The sequence below is a fragment of the Scyliorhinus torazame genome, chromosome 12, assembly GCF_047496885.1.
Source record: "Scyliorhinus torazame isolate Kashiwa2021f chromosome 12, sScyTor2.1, whole genome shotgun sequence".
NCBI lineage: Eukaryota > Metazoa > Chordata > Chondrichthyes > Carcharhiniformes > Scyliorhinidae > Scyliorhinus > Scyliorhinus torazame.
In genome coordinates this window covers 157,013,048-157,034,796 of record NC_092718.1, presented here as the reverse complement: position 1 = coordinate 157,034,796, position 21,749 = coordinate 157,013,048, and the positions used below count along the sequence as shown (strand labels likewise).

Sequence of the window (21,749 nt, the reverse complement as noted above, 5' to 3'; positions counted from 1 at the left end):
GTGTGCGATGTGGGAGCTCAGGGACACGTCCACTGTTCCTGGCTCCTTCATGTGCATGAAGTGTGTCCAGTTGCAGCTCCTGTTAGACCGCTTGACGGCTCTGGAGCTGCGGATGGACTCACTTTGGAGCGTCCGCGATGCTGAGGACGTCGTGGATAGCATGTTTAGCGAGTTGGTCACACCGCAGGTGAAAGGTACTGAGGGAGATAGTAAATGGGTGACCAAAAGACAGAGCAAGAGTAGGAAGGCAGTGCAGGTGTCGTCTGCGGTCATCTCCCTGCAAAACAGATATACCGCTTTGGATACTGTTGAGGGAGATGGCTCACCAGGGGAAGGCGGCAGCAGCCAGGTTCATGGCACCGTGGCTGGCTCTGCTGCGCAGCTGGACAGGAAGAATGGCAGGGCTATAGTGATAGGGGACTCAATTGTAAGGGGAATAGACAGGCGGTTCTGCGGACGAAATCGAGACTCCAGGATGGTATGTTGCCTCCCTGGTGCAAGGGTCAAGGATGTCTCGGAGCGGCTGCAGGACATTCTGGGGGGGGAGGGTGAACAGCCAGCTGTCGTGGTGCACATAGGCACCAACGATATAGGTAAAAAACGGGACGAGGTCCTACAAGCTGAATTTAGGGAGCTAGGAGTTAAACTAAAAAGTAGGACCTCAAAGGTAGTAATCTCAGGATTGCTACCAGTGCCACGAGCTAGTCAGAGTAGGAATGTCAGGATAGAGAGGATGAATACGTGGCTCGAGAGATGGCGCAAGAGGGAGGGATTCAAATTCCTGGGACATTGGAACCGATTCTGGGGGAGGTGGGACCAGTACAAACCGGACGGTCTGCACCTGGGCAGGACTGGAACCGATATCCTAGGGGGGGTGTTTGCTAGAGCTGTTGGGGAGAGTTTAAACTAATGTGGCAGGGGGATGGGAACCGATGAAGGAAGTTGGGAGGTAGTAAAACAGGGACAGAAATAAAAGGCAGTAAGGGGGAAAGTGTAAGGCAGAGAAGCCAGAGTCAAAAATCAAAAAGGGCGACAGTACAAGGTACAGTGACTGAGGGGAGCTCAGTGAATAGGACCAGGAATACTAAAAGGAATAAAACGGGAAGTGAAAACATTAATGGTAAGCGATGCGGCAGGTTGTTACAGGAAGATGTGGGTTCGACGACAAGGAAAATTAGGAGAAAAGTTAAGAGGAAATATAACTTAGGAGAGGTTACTGATCGAGGTGTTAAGATTAAGAACAGAGGTAAAAAAGCCAACATAAGTGTACTTATGTTGTACGAATGCTCGTAGTATTCGGAATAAGGTAAATGAGTTGATGGCGCAAATCATCGTGAATGACTATGATTTAGTGGCCATTACTGAAACATGGTTAAAGGATGGTCACGACTGGGAGTTAAATATCCGAGGGTATCAAACTATTCGGAAGGACAGAGTGGATGGTAAGGGAGGTGGTGTAGCTCTGTTATTTAAGGATGACATCCGGGCAACAGTAAGGGATGACATCGGTGCTATGGAGGATAAGGTTGAATCCATTTGGGTGGAAATCAGGAATAGTAAGGCGAAAAAGTCACTGATAGGAGTAATCTATAGGCCACCAAATAGTAACATTATGGTGGGGCAGGCAATAAACAAAGAAATAACAGATGCATGTAGAAATGGTACAGCAGTTATCATGGGGGATTTTAATCTACATGTTGATTGGTTTAACCAGGTCGGTCAAGGCAGCCTTGAGGAGGAGTTTATAGAATGTATCCGCGATAGTTTCCTCGAACAGTATGTAATGGAACCTACGAGGGAACAAGCGGTCCTAGATCTGGTCCTGTGTAATGAGACAGGATTGATTCAGGATCTCATAGTTAGGGATCCTCTCGGAAGGAGCGATCACAATATGGTGGAATTTAAAATACAGATGGAGGGTGAGAAGGTAAAATCAAGCACTAGTGTTTTGTGCTTAAACAAAGGAGATTACAATGGGATGAGAGAAGAACTAGCTAAGGTAGACTGGGAGCAAAGACTTTATGGTGAAACAGTTGAGGAACAGTGGAGAACCTTCCAAGTGATTTTTCACAGTGCCCAGCAAAGGTTTATACCAACAAAAAGGAAGGACGTTAAAAAGAGGGAAAATCGACCGTGGATATCTAAGGAAATAAGGGAGAGTATCAAATTGAAGGAAAAAACATACAAAGTAGCAAAGATCAGTGGGAGACTAGAGGACTGGGAAATCTTTAGGGGGCAACAGAAAGCTACTAAAAAAGCTATAAAGAGTAAGATAGATTATGAGAGTAAACTTGCTCAGAATATAAAAACAGATAGTAAATGTTTCTACAAATACATAAAACAAAAAAGAGTGGCTCAGGTAAATATTGGTCCTTTAGAGGATGAGAAGGGAGATTTAATAATGGGAGATGAGGAAATGGCTGAGGAACTGAACAGGTTTTTTGGGTCGGTCTTCACAGTGGAAGACACAAATAACATGCCAGTGACTGATGGAAATGAGGCTATGACAGGTGAGGACCTTGAGAGGATTGATATCACCAAGGACGTAGTGATGGGCAAGCTAATGGGGCTAAAGGTAGACAAGTCTCCTGGCCCTGATGGAATGCATCCCAGAGTGCTGAAAGAGATGGCTAGGGAAATTGCAAATGCACTAGTGATAATTTACCAAAATTCACTCGACTCTGGGGTGGTCCCGGCGGATTGGAAATTAGCAAACGTGACACCACTGTTTAAAAAAGGAGGTAGGCAGAAAGTGGGTAATTATAGGCCAGTGAGCTTAACTTCGGTAGTAGGGAAGATGCTGGAATCTATCATCAAGGAAGAAATAGCGAGGCATCTGGATGGAAATTGTCCCATTGGACAGACGCAGCATGGGTTCATAAACGGCAGGTCGTGCCTAACTAATTTAGTGGAATTTTTTGAGGACATTAACAGTGCGGTAGATAACGGGGAGCCAATGGATGTGGTATATCTGGATTTCCAGAAAGCCTTTGACAAGGTGCCACACAAAAGGTTGTTGCATAAGATAAAGATGCATGGCATTAAGGGGAAAGTAGGAGCATGGATAGAGGATTGGTTAATTAATAGAAAGCAAAGAGTGGGGATTAATGGGTGTTTCTCTGGTTGGCAATCAGTAGCTAGTGGTGTCCCTCAGGGATCAGTGTTGGGCCCACAACTGTTCACAATTTACATAGATGATTTGGAGTTGGGGACCAAGGGCAATGTGTCCAAGTTTGCAGACGACACTAAGATAAGTGGTAAAGCAAAAAGTGCAGAGGATACTGGAAGTCTGCAGAGGGATTTGGACAGGCTAAGTGAATGGGCTAGGATCTGGCAGATGGAATACAATGTTGACAAATGTGAGGTTATCCATTTTGGTAAGAATAACGGCAAAAGGGATTATTATTTAAATGATAAAAAATTAAAACATGCTGCTGTGCAGAGAGATCTGGGTGTGCTAGTGCATGAGTTGCATAAAGTTGGTTTTCAGGTGCAACAGGTGATTAAGAAGGCAAATGGAATTCTGTCCTTCATTGCTAGAGGGATGGAGTTTAAGACTAGGGAGGTTATGCTGCAATTGGAAAGGTGTTAGTGAGGCCACACCTGGAGTATTGTGTTCAGTTTTGGTCTCCTTACTTGAGAAAGGACGTACTGGCACTGGAGGGTGTGCAGAGGAGATTCACTAGGTTAATCCCAGAGCTGAAGGGGTTGGATTACGAGGAGAGGTTGAGTAGACTGGGACTGTACTCATTGGAATTTAGAAGGATGAGGGGGGATCTTATAGAAACATATAAGATTATGAAGGGAATAGATAGGATAGATGCGGGCAGGTTGTTTCCACTGGCGGGTGAAAGCAGAACGAGGGGGCATAGCCTCAAAATAAGGGGAAGTAGATTTAGGACTGAGTTTAGGAGGAACTTCTTCACCCAAAGGGTTGTGAATCTATGGAATTCCTTGCCCAGTGAAGCAGTAGAGGCTCCTTCATCAAATGTTTTTAAGATAAAGATAGATAGTTTTTTGAAGAATAAAGGGATTAAGGGTTATGGTGTTCGGGCCGGAAAGTGGAGCTGAGTCCACAAAAGATCAGCCATGATCTCATTGAATGGCGGAGCAGGCTCGAGGGGCCAGGTGGCCTACTCCTGCTCCTAGTTCTTATGTTCTTATAACCTCAAGGTAATATTTGATCCTTGATCCAATTGTATTTCTGTGGCTAGTCCATATCTAGAAAAGAGTTTAAGTAACTCCTCCATAATCATTTTAGTTGTAATATTACGTACTGGAATGGCCTCTGGAAACTTAGTAGACACATCCATTATAGTCAAAAGATATTGATTCCCACTTTTTGTTTCAGGAAGCGATCCTACACAATCAATGTACACAACCCTTGTAAAAGGTTCCTCAAATGCTGGAATGGGTATTAAGAGTGCTGGTTTTATCACTGCTTGAGGTTTCCCTATCACTTGACACGTGTGACATGAGTGACAACATTTAACTACATCTTTCTGTAGTCCAGGCCAATAAAAATGTTTTTGTATTTTAGCTTGAGTTTTCCTTATTCCCAAATGACCTCCCACTGGTACCTCATGTGCAACTCGCAACACCTTCTTTCTATACCCTATCGGCAATACTACTTGATGAACTTCTGCCCACTTTTCATCCGCCTGCAGATGTAAAGGTCTCCATTTTCTCATCAAGACATCACTTTTACGGTAATAACACTCTGGTATACACTCAGATTCCTCTTCTGTGTATGCTTTCTGATACATCCGTTTTATTTCTCCACCTTTCTGTTGTAACTCCGCCAATTTTCCTGAACTAAAAATATGTGCCTCATCCTCCACCTGTTCTTGTTCTTTTTCAACCATCTGATCAAAAATCGTTTCTGATAATTGCACTTCAACTTCATCTTCACTCTTTGATTTCTCCTCTTGTCTTAACCTGTGACTTTGTGACCTTGATACTACACAATCAGTAAATATCCCAGGATATTCGTCCTTCAACACTTCAGTTGTCTGATTTTCCACTGGCTTATCAACCACAGTAGGCACCACTCCCACCTGCGATCCAGCTATACCATTACCCAAGATAAACTGTATTCCTGGACAAGATAGTTTCTCTATTACTCCTACTATCACTTCCCCACTCTTTACTGGACTTTCCAACCTTACCTTGTATAATGGAACCGCTGTAATGTCCAGCTGGCACTGGAAAATGGTCGCCTATGAGGCAGCAACCCTGCATTCACCCTGAATTCCACATATTACCACCTTTTTTGACAACATTCTGACTACATAATGCCTTATCTCTTCCCATTAAAGATTGACTAGCTCCCGTATCTCTTAAAATTGTGACTTCTTTACCTGCTCCTCCTGATACACATGAGTAAACTTTACCCACACAAGTAAATTCTTTAAAGAGATCTGGCACCTTCTTATCAATCACCTCTTGATCAGGCTGTACACTCTTTAGCACCTCCTTTGCTTCACTTGGGCTTTTCTTTACCACTTCAACAAATCCTACTGTCTTATCCTGTTTTACCACAGCTGCCTTCCCAGTGCTTTTTTTCACCCACCAACACTGTGACTTTACATGACCTAGTTTATTACAGTGAAAACATTTGAAATTTTTCATGTCTCTTCCACCCTCCTGGATTAAAAAAAAAATCTGAGGTACATTCTCCTTATCTCCCATCACATCACCTTTACCTTTGCCACTTGATTATTTCTCATGTCCCCAGTTTCTATCCCTCACAAGCTGAAACTGATGTCGGAAACCAAACGTTGATTTATGAAATAATTCATAATCATCTGCCATTTCTGCTGCTAATCTCACAGTTTTAACCCTCTGCTCTTCCACATGAGTTCTCACTACATCAGGAATTGAACTTTTAAACTCCTCCAAAAGTATAATTTCTCTGAGAGCTTCAAAGCCCTTATCCTCCTGTCAAAATTACTCTGTTTGAGCCTTTCAAACTCCATGTTTGTTTGACCAAATTCTTTCCTTAAATTTCTAAACCTTTGACTGTGGGCTTCAGGCACTAGTTCATTTGCAGCTAAGATGTATTTTTTCACCTCCTCATATGACTCAGATACCTCCTCTGATAGTGAAGTGATGTAAGCACTTCACTAGCCTTACCTACGAGCTTTGTTTGAATCAATAATACCCACATGTCTTGTGGCCATTTCATTTGTTTAGCTACCTTCTCAAATGAAATGAAAAAGGCTTCTACCTCCTTCTCATCAAACCTTGGCAATGCTTGGACATATTTAAATAGATCCCCACCAAGCCTTCGACTATGATACTCTTTCTCACTATCCTCATCGCTATCATCCAATTGTACGTTTCCTTTTACGCCTGCTAATTTTATCTGACTGTCATGTTTCATGGCCATTTTCGGAAGTTCAAACTCTCTCTCTTTATCTTTTTCATTGATCTGTATCTCCCTTTTTTTTTCCCTCTCTATCTCTTTCGTATTCAAGCTGCTTTAACTCTTTCTCATGTTCCATTTGTTTAATTTTGTAACTGAATTTTTGCCATTTTCAATGAGTCAAACTGTATCTCAGGCAACTTTAAATGCTTAGCCACTGCCATAATTACCTCATCTTTTCGCATTTTGTCAGGTAATGTTAACTGGAATATTATTGCCAAATCTAACAGTCTACTTTAGTCTCTGTCATAAGGTACTGCTTGTGATCGTCTCCACGCCCAAAAACTTCTGAGCCTCTGAAAGAGCCATTGTCCACAACACACTCCCTACTAGAATACCACACCTGAAAAGCAACCACAACATGCTCACCCCTCACTGTCTTTAAGTTCACTAAGCCAATCCAATGGATAGACTTTTATCCCGGACGAGCCCCCAATTTGTTATGGGCCAGGGTTTACAGAACCCCAAAGTGTATCATGGAGTTCACCTGACCCACAACTTTTAATAGTTTGTGGTATGGGGAGCACACGGCCCACTCTACAGGAGTGGTACAGCAGAAATGGAAAAGTATTTTTTAAAGCAAAACAATGTTTATTCTATGAACTCAAGTTAACCTTTTTAAAAACATACAGTGAACATCTTAGCAACCATTAATTCAAATACAACCCCCAAAGACTACAACATGAAGTAATCCTTTTAAACTTTCCTTTTAACATCCATAAGACATAAACACAAAAACTTTAACAGAAGCACGTCAGGTTAAAGTCACTACTGAGAGCAGTTATTAGTTTTAAATCACAAAAGGATCGATTTACAGTCTTTAGAGTACAGAGAGAGACTAATACCCCTTCTGGCTGTGACTGCAGCTATCCAGCTCTGAAAACGAAACTAAAGCATACCCTGCAGCAAACAGCCTAAAACGAAAGCAAAACACTGACAGACAGCCCAGCTCCACCCACACTCTGACATCACTGATAAACACCCATTTCTTAAAGGTACCTTTCTTAAACACACATTTCTTAAATTTCTCACATGACAGTATGCAGGAGGACGAGGTGGTGCCGACAATGCGTGCCATCCAGGCCAACATTACACGGGTGGCGTCTGCGATGGAGGCATTGGGGGCGGCGGTTTCGGCTATGGATCAGCACGTCCAAGGCCTGTGGCATTCTGTGCAAGTGCTGGCCGAGGCCTAGGACAGGGTTTCTGCCTCATAGGCGACCATTTTCCAGTGCCACCTGGAAATTACAGCGGTGCTCCTGATCGTGGCCCAGTCACAGCAGGCCAGGACTGGGAATGTCGGCGGCATTGCCTAGGTGCTGACCAATGTGGCGAAGACACAGAGGGAGGTGGCCCAGTCCCAGAGGGAGATGGCGCAGTCACTGGTTGATGTGGCACAGACACAGAAGTGGTGGCACAGTCTCAATGTGATGTGACGCAGTTCCAGAAGGAGATGGTCCACGACCTGTGCTCCTTGGCTACAAGCACACAGACCCTGCTAGAGAACAGAGCGGGCCTCCAGGACTGGCAGTGTCAGGTGGCGGGGGATCTTAAGGGGATAGCTTCACTCGCACCCCTGTACCACAGTTAAGACCGATAGCCATTGGGCACCCCAAAGGAGGAGGAGGTGATGGGGCCCTGCCGGTGATCCCTTCAGGGGACGTGCCGGATCACCACAGCACCTCAGACTCCACCACTGTTACAACCTGCCTTGGTGCTCTGTCTGATGGGCATGAAGGGTGGACTGGTCTGGTCTGGCCGGAGGGGGTGAAATGGGTGGATGTTGGGGGGGTGGGGGGGAAATGGGTGGATCCAATGGGCAGCAAGATAGCTGGCTTGAAGGCTGCGGTGGTCCGTGACTGGACACTGCCACAGTCCAATGGGGAGTCACCCCGGCCACACGGCCTGTTCCCCGTCAAGCCCGGCAGCCCACAATCGCTACTCCATGTCTTACCTCCTCTCTCTCTCCTTATCTCAACAGCCAGGATGCCGGTTTCATGATTTGTGAAAGCACACGTGGACCGCGCCGTTGGGAAATCGGCCCATCCGAGGCGGAGCATCGCGCAAGGCCCGCAGAATACCATGTCAAGCCTGCTAATGACATGTAAACAGTGTTTAGTGTACGTTTGCTCCGGAATGCATTGGCGCCGCTGTCGAGGTGACAGAGAATCGCAATTTGTCGTCAAATCGACGCCTGCTGCGATTTGGGCATCGGAAACAATTCTCTGCCCAATCGCATTTTGCGATTTCAGCTTCGGCCAATGGAGAATCTCGCCCTCCTATCTCTATACTGTGCCCTGCATCTGTGTCAACTTAACTGGTGTCTACTTTTCTGGCCTTGCGGGCCCTAACGCTATGCCTAGGTGGATCCCCAGTCTCGGACGCTGCCCCTGCCCACCAGATGCACCAGGGACAGGAGGGGGGAAAGTCCGAGGGGCTGTGCCACTCCAGTTCCTCCCCTACGGATATCACCAGCACAGGCTCTATCACCTCCTCCTCCTAGGCTACTCAATGGGATGGTGGTGCAAATGGAATTAACCCCCGAGGCTCCCCCGCCAGCTAATGGTGCCAGTCCTGGAGGCCCACACTCGCACCGACCAGGGTCTTGGTGCTTGCGGCCATGGAGCACAGGAGTGGACTACTTCTGTCTGGGATTGCGCCACGTCATGCTGCGACTGTGCCACGACCTGCATCTGTGCCACATCAGCCAGCGACTGCGCTACCTCCCTCTGGGTCTGTACCACATTGGCAGCATCTGGGCAATCCACCGACGCCCTCAGCCATGGCCCGCTGTGACTGGGCCACGCCCAGGAGCTCCGCTGCAATGTCCAGGTGCCCTGGCAAATGGCTGCCAGTGAGAGAGCAGCCCTATCCTGGGCCTCAGTTACTGTCCGCACAGAGTGCCCCAGGCCTTGGACATCTTGACCCATGGCCGAAACCTTTGTCCCCAAGGCAGCCACCATGGACCCCACGCGTGTGGCGTTGACCTGGGTGGCACGCATGGTTGATACCATCTCCTGCTCCTGCAGGTGGTTCGATTCTTCGAACTGCACCTGCAGGAGCTGGACAGTTTCCGACACACCCTCATTTAGTCCCTGTCTCTGAGACTGCATCTCCACAATAGATGGAACCGCCCTTTCCAGATGCCCGAAAGCCATCTGGACGGCAGTTAGCCCCTGGTGTAAGGCCGCCCTCCGACCGCCTGTGTCACCGGGAGTTCCTACCTCCACCTGCTCTACTACAAGATGTATATGGTGTGCACCAGCTAGTGTCCCAGGAGCATCTTGGCTAAATTGTCCAACTGAGGTGAGTGTCTCTGGGATGGTGGAGGGTGTTGGAGACAGCTGTGACGAGAAGCCAGTGTCGTACCTCAACTGGTACTCTGGGGTGTCCTTGGCTGCGGTTCGGGGACTCATGTCATGTCCGTGTCCCCATCGCTGCTCTCCTCCTGGGGTTGGGTTCAGGGGCAGGGGACACCAGAAGTGCCCGCGTCATCGGCAGTTGTGCCTGCAAGACATAAGACATGAAACATGAGAGGATCGCAGTTTGGGGTGGCGGGTGGTGGTGGATGGAACAGTGTGGGGAGGGGTGTGTGTGTGTGGGGGGGGTGGGGGTGGAGGAGGAGGGGGCAGTGTGGGGGTGGATGGGGGTTGGGGTGGTGACACACATGCCATAGGGAACAACAACTCAGCAGGGTCTCACTTGCTTGCCCGATGCAGACCTCCGCCTCGGCAACCAACAATCAAGTCCAGGGCCCACAACTCTGCTCCGCTGTTTGGCGGGTTCCCTCCAGTTTTCTCCTGCTCCCGTCTGTTGTTCTCCTGGGAGGTGGGGAGGGTAGACAGAGTGTTAAACAGTCGGATGCATGCAGCATAGGGTGTGGGTAGCTGATGGTCTTCGTGGCCAGCGTTCCCAGCCATGGTGGTCGGTATGGGTGCTGGGAGGTTATTCAAGGTAGGGGTTCAGTTGCTGTTCATGGGAGGAGATTAGTTCCAGGGGCACAGTGCTGTCTACTCACCTGGACATCCTGAGGAGGTTGTTTCTTCGGGCACTGCTGGCCGGTCCTTATGGTGTTGTCCACGGTGCTCACAATCTCTCCCACATGCACCCAGGCCCGGTGCACGGCGGCGGGCGGCAACTGCCTCCCCACCCCGGGGTACAGATTTGCCCACCTCTCCTCCAGTGGGCTAGTAGGATCTCCAGTTCCGCATCATTGAATCAGGTGCCGCGCTACTTGCTGCCATCTTGTTGGCTGGGATGATATGTGTGGGGAGTGCAGTGCTTACATGTGGCTGCACATTGTCAGTCTCTCAACTGGCAATCCCAAATCCGGCGAATCAGGCACCATTTGTCTTTGGAATCGGTTTTGTTCCACGTGGCGCTGGTGCTAGCCCCTTAACGGTCGGTGGATTGATCTGGGAACGACGGCGATCTGCTGTTGTTGAACTCCACCGATTCAGTCTCGGCGTTAGCATTTAGTTTCTATCGCGCAGAATTTTGCCGACAATGTTTTAGCCTCAACTACTTTCTGTGGTTAGTGAATTCCACAGGCTCATCATTCTCTGGGTGATAAATGTTCTCCTTATCTCTGTCCAAAACGGTCCACCCAATATCTCAGATTGTGACCCCTGGTTCTGGACACCCTCACCATTGGGAACAATCTTCCTGCATCTACCCTGTCTAGTCCTGTTAGAATTTTATAGGTTTCGATGAGATCCCCCTCATTCTTCTGAACTCTAGTGAATACAATCATAACCGACTCAATCGGCCCTCGTACGCCAGCCCTGTCATCCCAGTCATCAGTCTGGTAAATCTTCTCTGCACTCCCTCTGGATCATGAATATCTTTCCTCAGAGAAGGAGATCAAAACTGCACACAATGTTCCAGGTGAAGTCTCATCAAGACCCTGTATAATTGCAGCAAGACATCCCTGTCCCTGTACTTGATTCCTCTCGCTATGAAGGCCAACATATCATTTGTCTTCTTCACCACCTGCTGCATCTACATACTTACCTTTAGCGTTTGGTGTACGATTACACCCAGGGCTTATTGCACATTCCCCTCCCCAAATTATGGCCATTCAGATAATAACCTGCCTTCCAGTTTATGCCACGAGAGTAGACCACTTTACATTTATCCATATTATACTGCACCTGCCATTCATTTGCCCACTTACTCAACTTGTCTCAATCACACTGAAGGATCACTGCATCCTCCTCAAAGCTCACGCTCCCACCCAGTTTTGTGTCATCTACAAATTTGGATATATTCTGCAGGATTCTCCATTGCGCTGGCAGCGCACCCATGCCCGCGGGTTTCCTGGTGGTGGGAGGTGGCTACAATGGGAAATCCCACTGGCAGGTGGCTGGAATGCAGAATCCTGTTGCTGGTGAGGGCACACTGCCCAGGAAAACGTGGCTGACGGATGGAGAATCCCATCCATCACATTTAGTTCCCTCATCTAAATCATGAATATACATTGTGAGGGGTCCTCACACTGTTCCCTGCGGTACCTCACTAGTCACTGCCTGCCACTTGGAAAAAGCCCCGTGTATCCTACTCTTTGTTTCCTGTCTGCCAACCTATTTTCTACCCATCTCAATACACTACCCCTAATCCCATGCACTTTAGTTTCACAGGCTAATCTCTTATGTGGAACCTTGTTGAAAACCTTCTAGAAGTCCAAATAAACCATATTTACTCGTTCCCTCTCAACTCTACTAGTTACATCCTCAAAAGAATTCCAGTAGATTTGTCAAGCATGATTCCCCTTTCATAAATCCATACGGACTGTCCGATCCTGCCACTGTTTTCCAAGTGCTTCCCACTACCGGAGTCAGGCTTACTGGTCTATGATTTCCTGTTTTCGCTCTACATCACTTTTTAAATTGAGGGGTTACATTAGATAACCTCCAATCTGTAGGAACTGTTCCAGAGTCTATAGAATCTTGGAAGATGACTAGCAAAGCATCCACCATTTCTCTGGCCACTTCCTTAAGTACTCTGGGATGTAGATTATCAGGCCCTGAGGATTTATCAGCTTTCAATCACATCAGTTTCCCATTTCTCTACTCATACTAATATCCTTCAGTTTCTCCTACTCACTAAACACTGTGTTGCCCAATATTTCTGGAAGCTTATTTGTGTCCTCCTTTGTGAAGACAGAACCAAAGTATGTATTTAATTGGTCAGCCATTTCTTTGTCCCCATTATAAATTCCCCTATTTATGACTGTGAGGAACCTACATTTGTCTTCAACAATCTTTTTCTCTTCAACTACCAATAGAAACTTTTACAGCCAGTTTTTATGTTCCAGGACAGCTTACTCTTGTATTTATTGTCCGCTTCTTAATCAACCCTTTTGTCCTCATTTGCTGAATTCTAAACTGCTCCCTAACCTCAAGTCTGTTGTTTTTCTTGGCCAATTGTATGCCTATTCCTTGGATCTAATGCTATCTCTAATTTCCCTCGTAAGCCATGGTTCGGCCACCTTTCTTGTTTTACCTTTGTACCAGACAGGAATGAATAATTGTTGCAGTTCACCCATTTGCGCCTTGAATTTTGCCATTGCCTATCCACCATCATCCCTTTTAGTAAGAAATCTTACAACACCAGAACATCTGATGAAGGAGCTGCGCTCCGAAAGCTAGTGATTTGAAACAAACCTGTTGGACTTTAACCTGGTGTTGTAAGATTTCTTAATGTGCCCACCCTAGTCCAATGCCGGTATCTCCACATTATCCCTTTAAGTAACATTTCCCAATCTATCAAAGCCAACTCACGCCTCATATCATCGTAGTTACCTTTATTAAGATTCAGGAACCAATTCTCAGAATCATCTACACCACTCTCCATCTTGGTGAAAACTTCTATCATGTTATGGTCACCACGAATATATTTGAAAATAGCCAGCAGAGCAATAAGGAGGATTCCAATACTTGTACTCGGAGAGAGGGATATTGATCCTTCTGAGTTGAGGACCATAATCCCTGTCCAAGATGCTTGTCTCTCTTGTCATGAACAGATAGCCTTAAACCACCCACTTTAAGATCAAGACTGCTGCTGACACCTTAGATCCTTGAACATTAAGCGATGTGTTTCCAGCTCAGAAGTGCTTTCAGAAACCCAAAGATACACCAAGAAGCCTCTTATCACCATCACATCTACCCTGTTGCCTGCAGACCATGACCAAAACCATGGGAGATCATTAGGATAACTAGAAGAGGTTGAGGCATCCTTGTGACAGGAGCTGGCCATCTACCCCAGTAACAGCATTGCGTTCAGGAAACTCAGACCGTTAAACAATAGGGGGTAGTACTGCGAACTCCGAATCTCCATCTTTCCTGTTATTAATCTCTCAGCACAACAGTCAATATGTAGAAATAACAATTACAATTGGGGAGGAGTTGAGCTCTCAGAGAGGGACAAGTCTTCAGGGTGGAGGAGCAAATTATATATTCAGGATCAATTCCAGACCTCACCTTAGGGATTCTGTATCCCATAACCTCCGTATCTCTGGATGTTTGGTGAGGAATTGAAATTGGAGCAATATTCCCAAACCGTTGAGTTTCATGGATAACAGCATTGGTGTACGGCATTTCCTCACGGTCTTCCAACATTGGCTTTCTCTCCTTCCCAATTACTCTGTCAATCTCTTCATGGACTTTAGCTACAGAAACAAAAGAGGGACAAATTTTGAGTAGTCACTGAAATAAATAAATTGTACTTATTATAGAATCCCCACAGTGCAAATGGAGGTCATTCGGCCCATCGAGTCTGCACTGACCCCTCGAAGGATCACCCTACTTCGGCCTCATTCCTCATCCTATTCCTGAAACCCCAGGAGGCAAAGGGGCAATTTAGCATGGCCAATCCACCTAACCTGCACATCTTTGTGGGAAACGTTGTGGGATCCTGCACATCTTTGTGGGAGGAAACCAGCGCACCCGGAGGAAACCTACGCAGTCATGGGGAGAATGTGCAAACTCCACACAGACAGTTACCCAAGGTTGGAACCGAACCTGGGTCCCTGGCGCTGTGAGGTAGCAGTGCTAACCACTGTGCCACCCTAAAATCAAAGTGGAGAATGTGGGCATTCTTGACATCTTTCGCAACCTGGAGATGTCTCAGAGAGAGCCCTAACCAATAAATACTTTTTGATGTGTAATCATTGTTGTCATGCAGGAAACCCAACAATCAGCTTGTGCACAGCAAGCTCCCACAACATCAATGAGATAAATATCAGATAATCTGGCTTATTGAATAGCAAATGGAGAATTCCAAACCTGCCTTACTGATCATCGGATCATTCCAATCAGTGCTGAATAAAGGAAATGAACAATTACTCCATTGCTTCCAAATGCACTTCATAATGTTATTTTCTTCCCTCCTGCAACTGTTACTGGTGCTCTTCTTCCCCAATCCTCCATCTCAGCTCACACTGGCAGGTCCCTCCTTACCTCTCCCACTGGCTTTAATGTCCCCCATACCCATGGGTTAGGAATGGGTTAAGAGACATTCCAATTAGAGGTCTCATTGATGTTAAGTACCCAATAATTGACACTGATAAGTAAAGGGGTTGCAGGTGGCACTTGTTTGGTGTGATGTGGTGATAGAGTTTTGGATAGAGTTTGTTCAAGGAAAAGAAAGGTGTTTGGGAAAGGAACAGAAATCTTGACTCTTTACTCAACAGCAACCAGAAGCTAACAGTGATAGAAGAGGATGGTTGCTGTGCAAAAGAAAGGGTTGAAAGATACAACTTTTCCTGAAAAAATAGTTCTACATCAACCAAGGAGTGAATGAGAAGAAAAAAAAGTATATGGCTGAACCTAGAATAAAGATGTCTGGATATGATTATCCACCATTATTTTCTGAAAGGGAATCGTACGACTAATGGAGAAGTACACTTGTTATGTGGACTAAGGTCTTGGGAAAGAGGAAAAAAAGGTATGGCATTCGCTCATAACTCAGCACAACGTTATCACACAAGCTTGCCACCCCACATTGATTCTGTATTACACCTCCTGCTGCCTCAGGAAGGCAGACAGCATTATCAGAGATCCCTCTCACCCAGTCATTGCCTTCTTCCAGACCCTTCCATCAGGCAGAAGGTACAGAAGTCTGAAGACTCGCAGATTCAAACATAGGAACAGCTTCTTCCCTACAGTTACAAGACTCCTCAACGACTCCCCCTCGGACTGATCTGTTCCCGGTAAGAACACTATTCACGATGCCCTATGCTGCTCTTGCTCATGTGTTTGCTTTGTTTGCCCCCTTGTTCCGCACTGTTCCAATCACTGCTCTGTCGATGTACCATTTGTCAATGTTCTCTGTTGATTATTCTTGTGTCTACTATGTACGTTCCTCGGCCGCAGAAAAATACTTCTCTCTGTACTCCGGTACATGTGACAATAAATCAAATCAAATCAAATCATCAAAGTGCTTTCTGAACTGGAATTGGAACAGTCAGACTCAGAAGAAGGTCTGGAGACTATTGTGCTTTATGGATAAGATTTATCAAAAGGATGACTTATTAAGTGCGTATGAAGCCTGGTCAGAATTTGATAAATTTTGGAAAACAGAGGATATCTCTATTGAGGAATATATAATGGAATTTAGTCGACAATGCAAACGGCTGCACAAATGCCGCCTGTAATTTCCAGTCTGTGTTGGCATTTAAATTACTGGACTGTGCTTGAGTGACCAATATGGATAGGTTAAAAGCAAATTACTGTGGCTGCTGGAATCTTAAACAAAAGAGAATCCTGGGAAATCGCAGCAGGTCTGGCAGCATCTATCAAGAGAGAAAAGAGCTAACGTTTTGAGTCCGATGACTTTTTGTCAAAGCAAGATAGGCTCTGGTTTTGACAGAAGTTAAGTTTGCAGATAATGATACCCTATTCGATCAGATGATAGAGGCTTTAAAAAGGTTTCTGGGGAAACATTCAATTCCAATGGCTCTTATGACACAAATGGGTCAGTCTGCAATAAAGCAGACTATGGAAGATACACTACTGACAGGATGATGAGATCACATGGCTGGAAACAGGTTACGAGAGTATAGAAGGCAATCGGGACCCAAACATTATGAGAACAGAAACCCATTTAAAACCTATAACAGGAGAAGGAACGTGCAAAATGGTAATAGGAAAATGAACTCCAGAAATGCCCAGGGTATGATAAATCAATGTTTTTAGTGTGACTCTCAGTATCATTATGCTTTCAACTGTCCAGCACCTTATAATAAGTGTTTTAAGCTACACGTGACATGGAGAGTCAAAAGAGGGAAAAGATAATGACCAGAAAGAAGGCATTGTCCTATTAACAAACAGTTTTACTCTGGTAATGAGAGTGTAGGTTACAGAATCCTTCAATTGTGCGATATTGGACAGTGGGTGCACATCTACTGTGTGTGGAATTGACTGGTTACAACATTACCTGGACTCTTTGAATGCTGAAAATCGTAACAAGATTAAGGAATTTGAAAGTTCCACACGTTTCAGGTTTGGGGATGATAATACCCTGAAGTCACTGAAAAGAGTGGTGATCCCTTGCAATATTGCCGGAGTGAATCATTTCATTGGCACAGATGTTGTATCAAGTGAGATACCTTTGTTTCTGAGCAGACCATCGATGAAGAAAACACACATGAAAATGGATATGGAACAGGATAAGGCAACATTTTTTGGAAAGATGGTGGACTTACAATTTACACAGTTGGGACACTATTGTATTCCATTACTAACAAATAATATTTCAGGTGCAGTTGCGAAGGATGTGTCATTGGCAGCTGGAAATGGGACTTTAGCTGATAAAAAGCGTGTTGTATTAAAACTGCAAACGCAATTTGCACATCCTTCTCCTTGGCTGCTGAAAAATGTATTAAAGGATGCACGAGTAAGGGAAGAAGATAGAACAGCTTAGTTATTGCTGTGAGGTTTGTAGGAAGTACAGAAGGACACCATCATGACCGATAGTAATCCCACCTTTGGCCAGGAATTTTAATGACATTGTGGCCATGGACCTTAAGATCTGGGATAAAGCTAACAATATATTTATTTTGCATTGTGTAGATTTAGCGACCAAATTTAGTCAATCAACCATTGTGCGAAGTAAAGAAAAGAGAGTAATCCTGGATCAGATAATTGAAAAATTGATAGGGACAGGAATGGGCCCACCAGCAAAATTCCTTACAGACAATGGGGGAGAATTTGCTAATGATGAGTTTAGGGATATGTGTGAAAATGTGAACATCACAGTTATGAATACGGCTGCAGAAAGCCCATTTAATAATGGTGTGTGCAAAAGAAACCATGGTGTAATAGATGATATGCTCCGGAAACGTTTGGCAGATCGATCAAAGTACAAGTTAAACTCTGCCTTAGCATGGGCGGTACATGCGAAGAATTTGTTGCAGATGGTTGGGGATTATAGTCCCTAACAATTAGTGTTTGGTAAAAATCATAAATTCTGTCCATTTTGGATGACCAGCCTCTAAGTTGGGAAGGGACTACAATCAGCTCTGCCTTTGCTGAGCATTTAAATGGATTACATAGCAGTAGAAAAGCAGAAGTCTCTGAAAGAATTTGCAGAGCTTTAAGGCATAATGTACAGCTATCAAATACCGTTTTTCAGCAAGGAGACTTGTATACAAGAAGGGAGACAATTTTTAATGAATGGAAAGGCCCAGGGACGATCATAGGCATAGATGGCAAACCAATTGTTTTGCAACATGGCAATCAGACTATTGGGGTACATTCATCAAGGATAATGGGTACAGATTACAAATTTTCAGATTTAGACAGAGCAGACGGAAATGATGAGGAACCTGGGTCATCTGGTACACATGTGTTACAGAACTATGAGGACCAGTTACTGATATAGACAGGGGGCTGGATTGTCCAATCCCCGAAGCCACGTTCAGCGACGGGGCGGAGAATTCCCGATGACGCCGAAATCGGGGGCGGTGCCGCCTTTGTGATTCACCACTCCCTGAAAAACGGCGTACTCCCAGAGTATGCTGCACGCCGTATCCACGGCCTCCAAAGGAGTAGAAGCCCACATGCACATGAGATTTTGGTGGCCTCCAATAAATTAGATGAAAAAGTTATCAAAGATGCCGAACTGCAGAGTTGGAGTGAATTTGGGGTATACACGGAAGTATCGGATTGGGGACAAAGAGCTCTATCCCACAGATTGAATTTGCATGGAAATGTTTCTTCTGAATGGAACTTATAAGGCAAAGTCCAGGCTTGTGGCAACTTAGAAGATCACCTATGGGAGGAAAGATTATTTTAAAGATCATCTTGGCTCTATTAGCCACAAAGGCATGGGAATGCAAATCTATAGATATAAAAGCTGCCTTTTTCCAGGGACATCCGCTTCAGTGAGACATTTTTCTGCATCCTAAAGAGGCAGCGAACACAGAAGGGGTAGGCTGGAAGTTGAACAAATGTGTATATAGATTAAATGATGATTCTAGAGTCTGGTATTTTCGGTAAGGTCAGTTTTGTTAAAGTTAGGCTGTCGCCAGTTGAAAGCAGATCCGGCAATGTTTTACTTGTACAATGAAGGAAATATTTCTGGCATCTTTATGATGCATGTTAATGATTTTTTTGTGGCGTGGGATTAGTGATTTCGAAGCTATTGTAATCTCTGAGTTGTGGAAAGAATTCAAGGTTGGAAGTCAGGCTTCCAGTGCATTTAAATATATTGGACAGACTGAGTTAGGTGCAACTTTACATCAGCAATCTGATTTGGAGAGCATCAGTCCAATACCAATTAGTCGTAGTCGGGTTTCACAAAAAGACACAATGGTTTCAAATATGGAAAAAGAGCTATTGCGAAGTTTAATTGAGCAACTGCATTGGTTAGGTAGACAGACTAGACCGGACATTAGTTTTGATGTCTTAGAGTTAAGAACAAAAATTAATGATCCTAAAGTGGAAGTCATAACGACAGCAAATCAAGTGTCGGCCAAACTAAAAAGGCAGGAGTGTGTTTTGAGGTTCCCAGTTTTAGGTGACCTTAGGCACTTGAAACTCAAAGTTTATAGTGATGTGTCCCATACAAATTTATGTGATGGGGTTTCAAGCACAGGAGGTTTTATAATTTTCCCTCTGGGGAGCAATGGTAAATGTTGTCCCCTTTTGTGGGAAACAAAGAAAATAAGGAGAGTGGTCAAAAGCACGTTGGCCGCTGAGACGCTAAGCCTTGTAAAGGTGGTGGATATTGGTCTTTTATATATCCCAGATAGTGACAGACATTTTGGGATTAGGGGATCTGGGTAACATACCCATTGAGTCTCACATTGACAACAAATCCCTGTGGGAAAATGTGCACTCTACAAAAAGTGTGAATGAGAAAAGCTTAAGTATAGGCATCGCAAGTTTGAAGCAGATGTTGGACAGAGGGGCGAGAGCAAAAATTAAATGGGTCGACAGGAACTATCAATTGTCTGATTGTTTTACGAAAAGAGAGACTAGTTCATTATTATTAATTAAGGGTGCCTGTTTCTGTGACTGTTTTTTTCTCATTCCAAAATAAAATGAAAAAAAGAGGGGGTAAGTTGCATGTGTTTTTGAATTTCCTGTAATTTTGTTTTTTCTGGGGAAACCAATATTTACCAAATTATTTTTTTTCTCCAAGGAAGGGGAGACTGTTAGGAATGGGTTAAGAGACATTCCAATTAGATATCTCATTGATGTTAACTATCCAATAATTGACACTGATATGTAAAGGGGTTGTAGGTGGCACTTGTTCCGTGTGATGTGGTGATAGAGTTTTGTATAGAGTGTGTTCAAGGAAAAGAAAGGTGTTTTGGAAAGGAACACAACTCTTGACTCTTTACTCAACAGTGGCCAGAAGCTAAGAACCCCTGTCAGGTATTTGAGTCTAATTTATATTTACACTGTAGATTTGGATGAATCATCATGTAGAGCAGGGCCCAGCGTAGGGTGGTGGAGGAGGTCTCTGTGCCACCGGCGAAGAGGTTCAAAATTGTCCCGATCATTTTGTATTCCACGAAACTTGTCTCAGGGACGTGCTTCATCTAAATTAAAAAGGACATCAGTGATAGATTATGCAATATAGAATGAGACCACAGTGAACGAGGCCATTAGATGTTGGCAGCACTTTGGTAGCCCACTCAAACTAGTCACATTTTTGTTCAGAGCTCTGAAAATAATTTCCCATTGGCTATTGATCCAATTCCCCTTTGAAAGTAACCACCTGGCAGAATGTAATGGTCTCCTGTGGCTACCAGAGCAGGTCAAAGACTAGGAATCTTACAGTAAGTCACTCACCTCCTGACCTCCCGAGCCTGTCCACCAACTACAAGGCACAAGTCAGGAGTGTAATGGAATACTCTCCATTTGCCTGGATGAGTGCAGCTCCAACAAAACTCAAGAAGAACTCAAAAAACCATTCGGAACAAAGCAGCCCGCTTGATTGCTCCCCCTTCCACAAGCATTAAAACCCTCCACCACTGACGAACAGTGGCAGCCATGTGTACCATCCACAAGATGCACTGCTGTAACTCACCAAGGTTCATTAGACAACACCTTCTAAACCCACGACCACTACCATCCAGAAAGACAAGTGCAGCAGATACCTGGGAACCCCATCACCTGGAGGTTCCCCTGCAAGTCACTCACCTACCTGACTTGGAAATATATCATCGCTCCTTCACTGTTGCTGGGGCAATGTCCTGGAACTCCCTCCCTAACAGCACACTGGGAGAACCTACATCTCAAGGATTGCAGCAGTTCAAGAAGGTAACTCACCACCATCTTCTGAAGGTAAACTAGGGATGGACAACAAGAGCTGGTCTAACCAGCAATGCCCACATCCCGTAAATGAACTGAAAGAAAATTAAGAGCTTCCACCTCTCAAAGGAGATTTCAGGCCAATCTACATCTAACAACCTGCTCTGAAAACTCTGCTCACATATTAACGGCTGTGGCAAATTCACTGGAGCAGCTGAGATGATTCACAACATTCTAAAACAATCCACGCATTCTAAGTCAAACAACCCACAAAATTATTTCAAAAAGAGTCAAGTTGCCCTTCCTCCCAATGTTAATTCATCTTAAAATTCTAGGATCTAGATCTGCATCTTCAATAAAATCTAATTATTTCTTCTTTGGTTCATACCCGATATGTGTGCCAAGTTTGGTGACATCCATCCATTAGTTTTTGAGATTATGGGCGGGAATCTCTTATATCGGCGCGATGTCCGCCGACCGGCGCCAAAAACGGCGCAAATCAGTCCGGCATTGCACCGCCCCAAAGGTGCGGAGGTCTCCGCATCTTGAGCGGCCGA

At 45.0% G+C, this 21,749-nt stretch overlaps 1 protein-coding gene across 3 annotated transcripts in view; it reads right to left on the bottom strand.

The window, feature by feature from the left end:
- The window catches only part of LOC140386682 (cytochrome P450 2D20-like), a 145,113-nt gene that overhangs the window by 49,342 nt on the left and 74,022 nt on the right, over positions 1-21,749 (bottom strand). For all 3 annotated transcript variants that reach the window (XM_072469232.1, XM_072469233.1, XM_072469231.1), the window contains exons 6-7: positions 20,336-20,477; positions 13,909-14,096 (exon numbers count right to left, since the gene is read on the bottom strand). In XM_072469232.1, the coding sequence (XP_072325333.1) occupies positions 13,909-14,096; positions 20,336-20,477 (330 nt within the window). The remainder of the gene's footprint in view (positions 1-13,908; positions 14,097-20,335; positions 20,478-21,749) is intronic.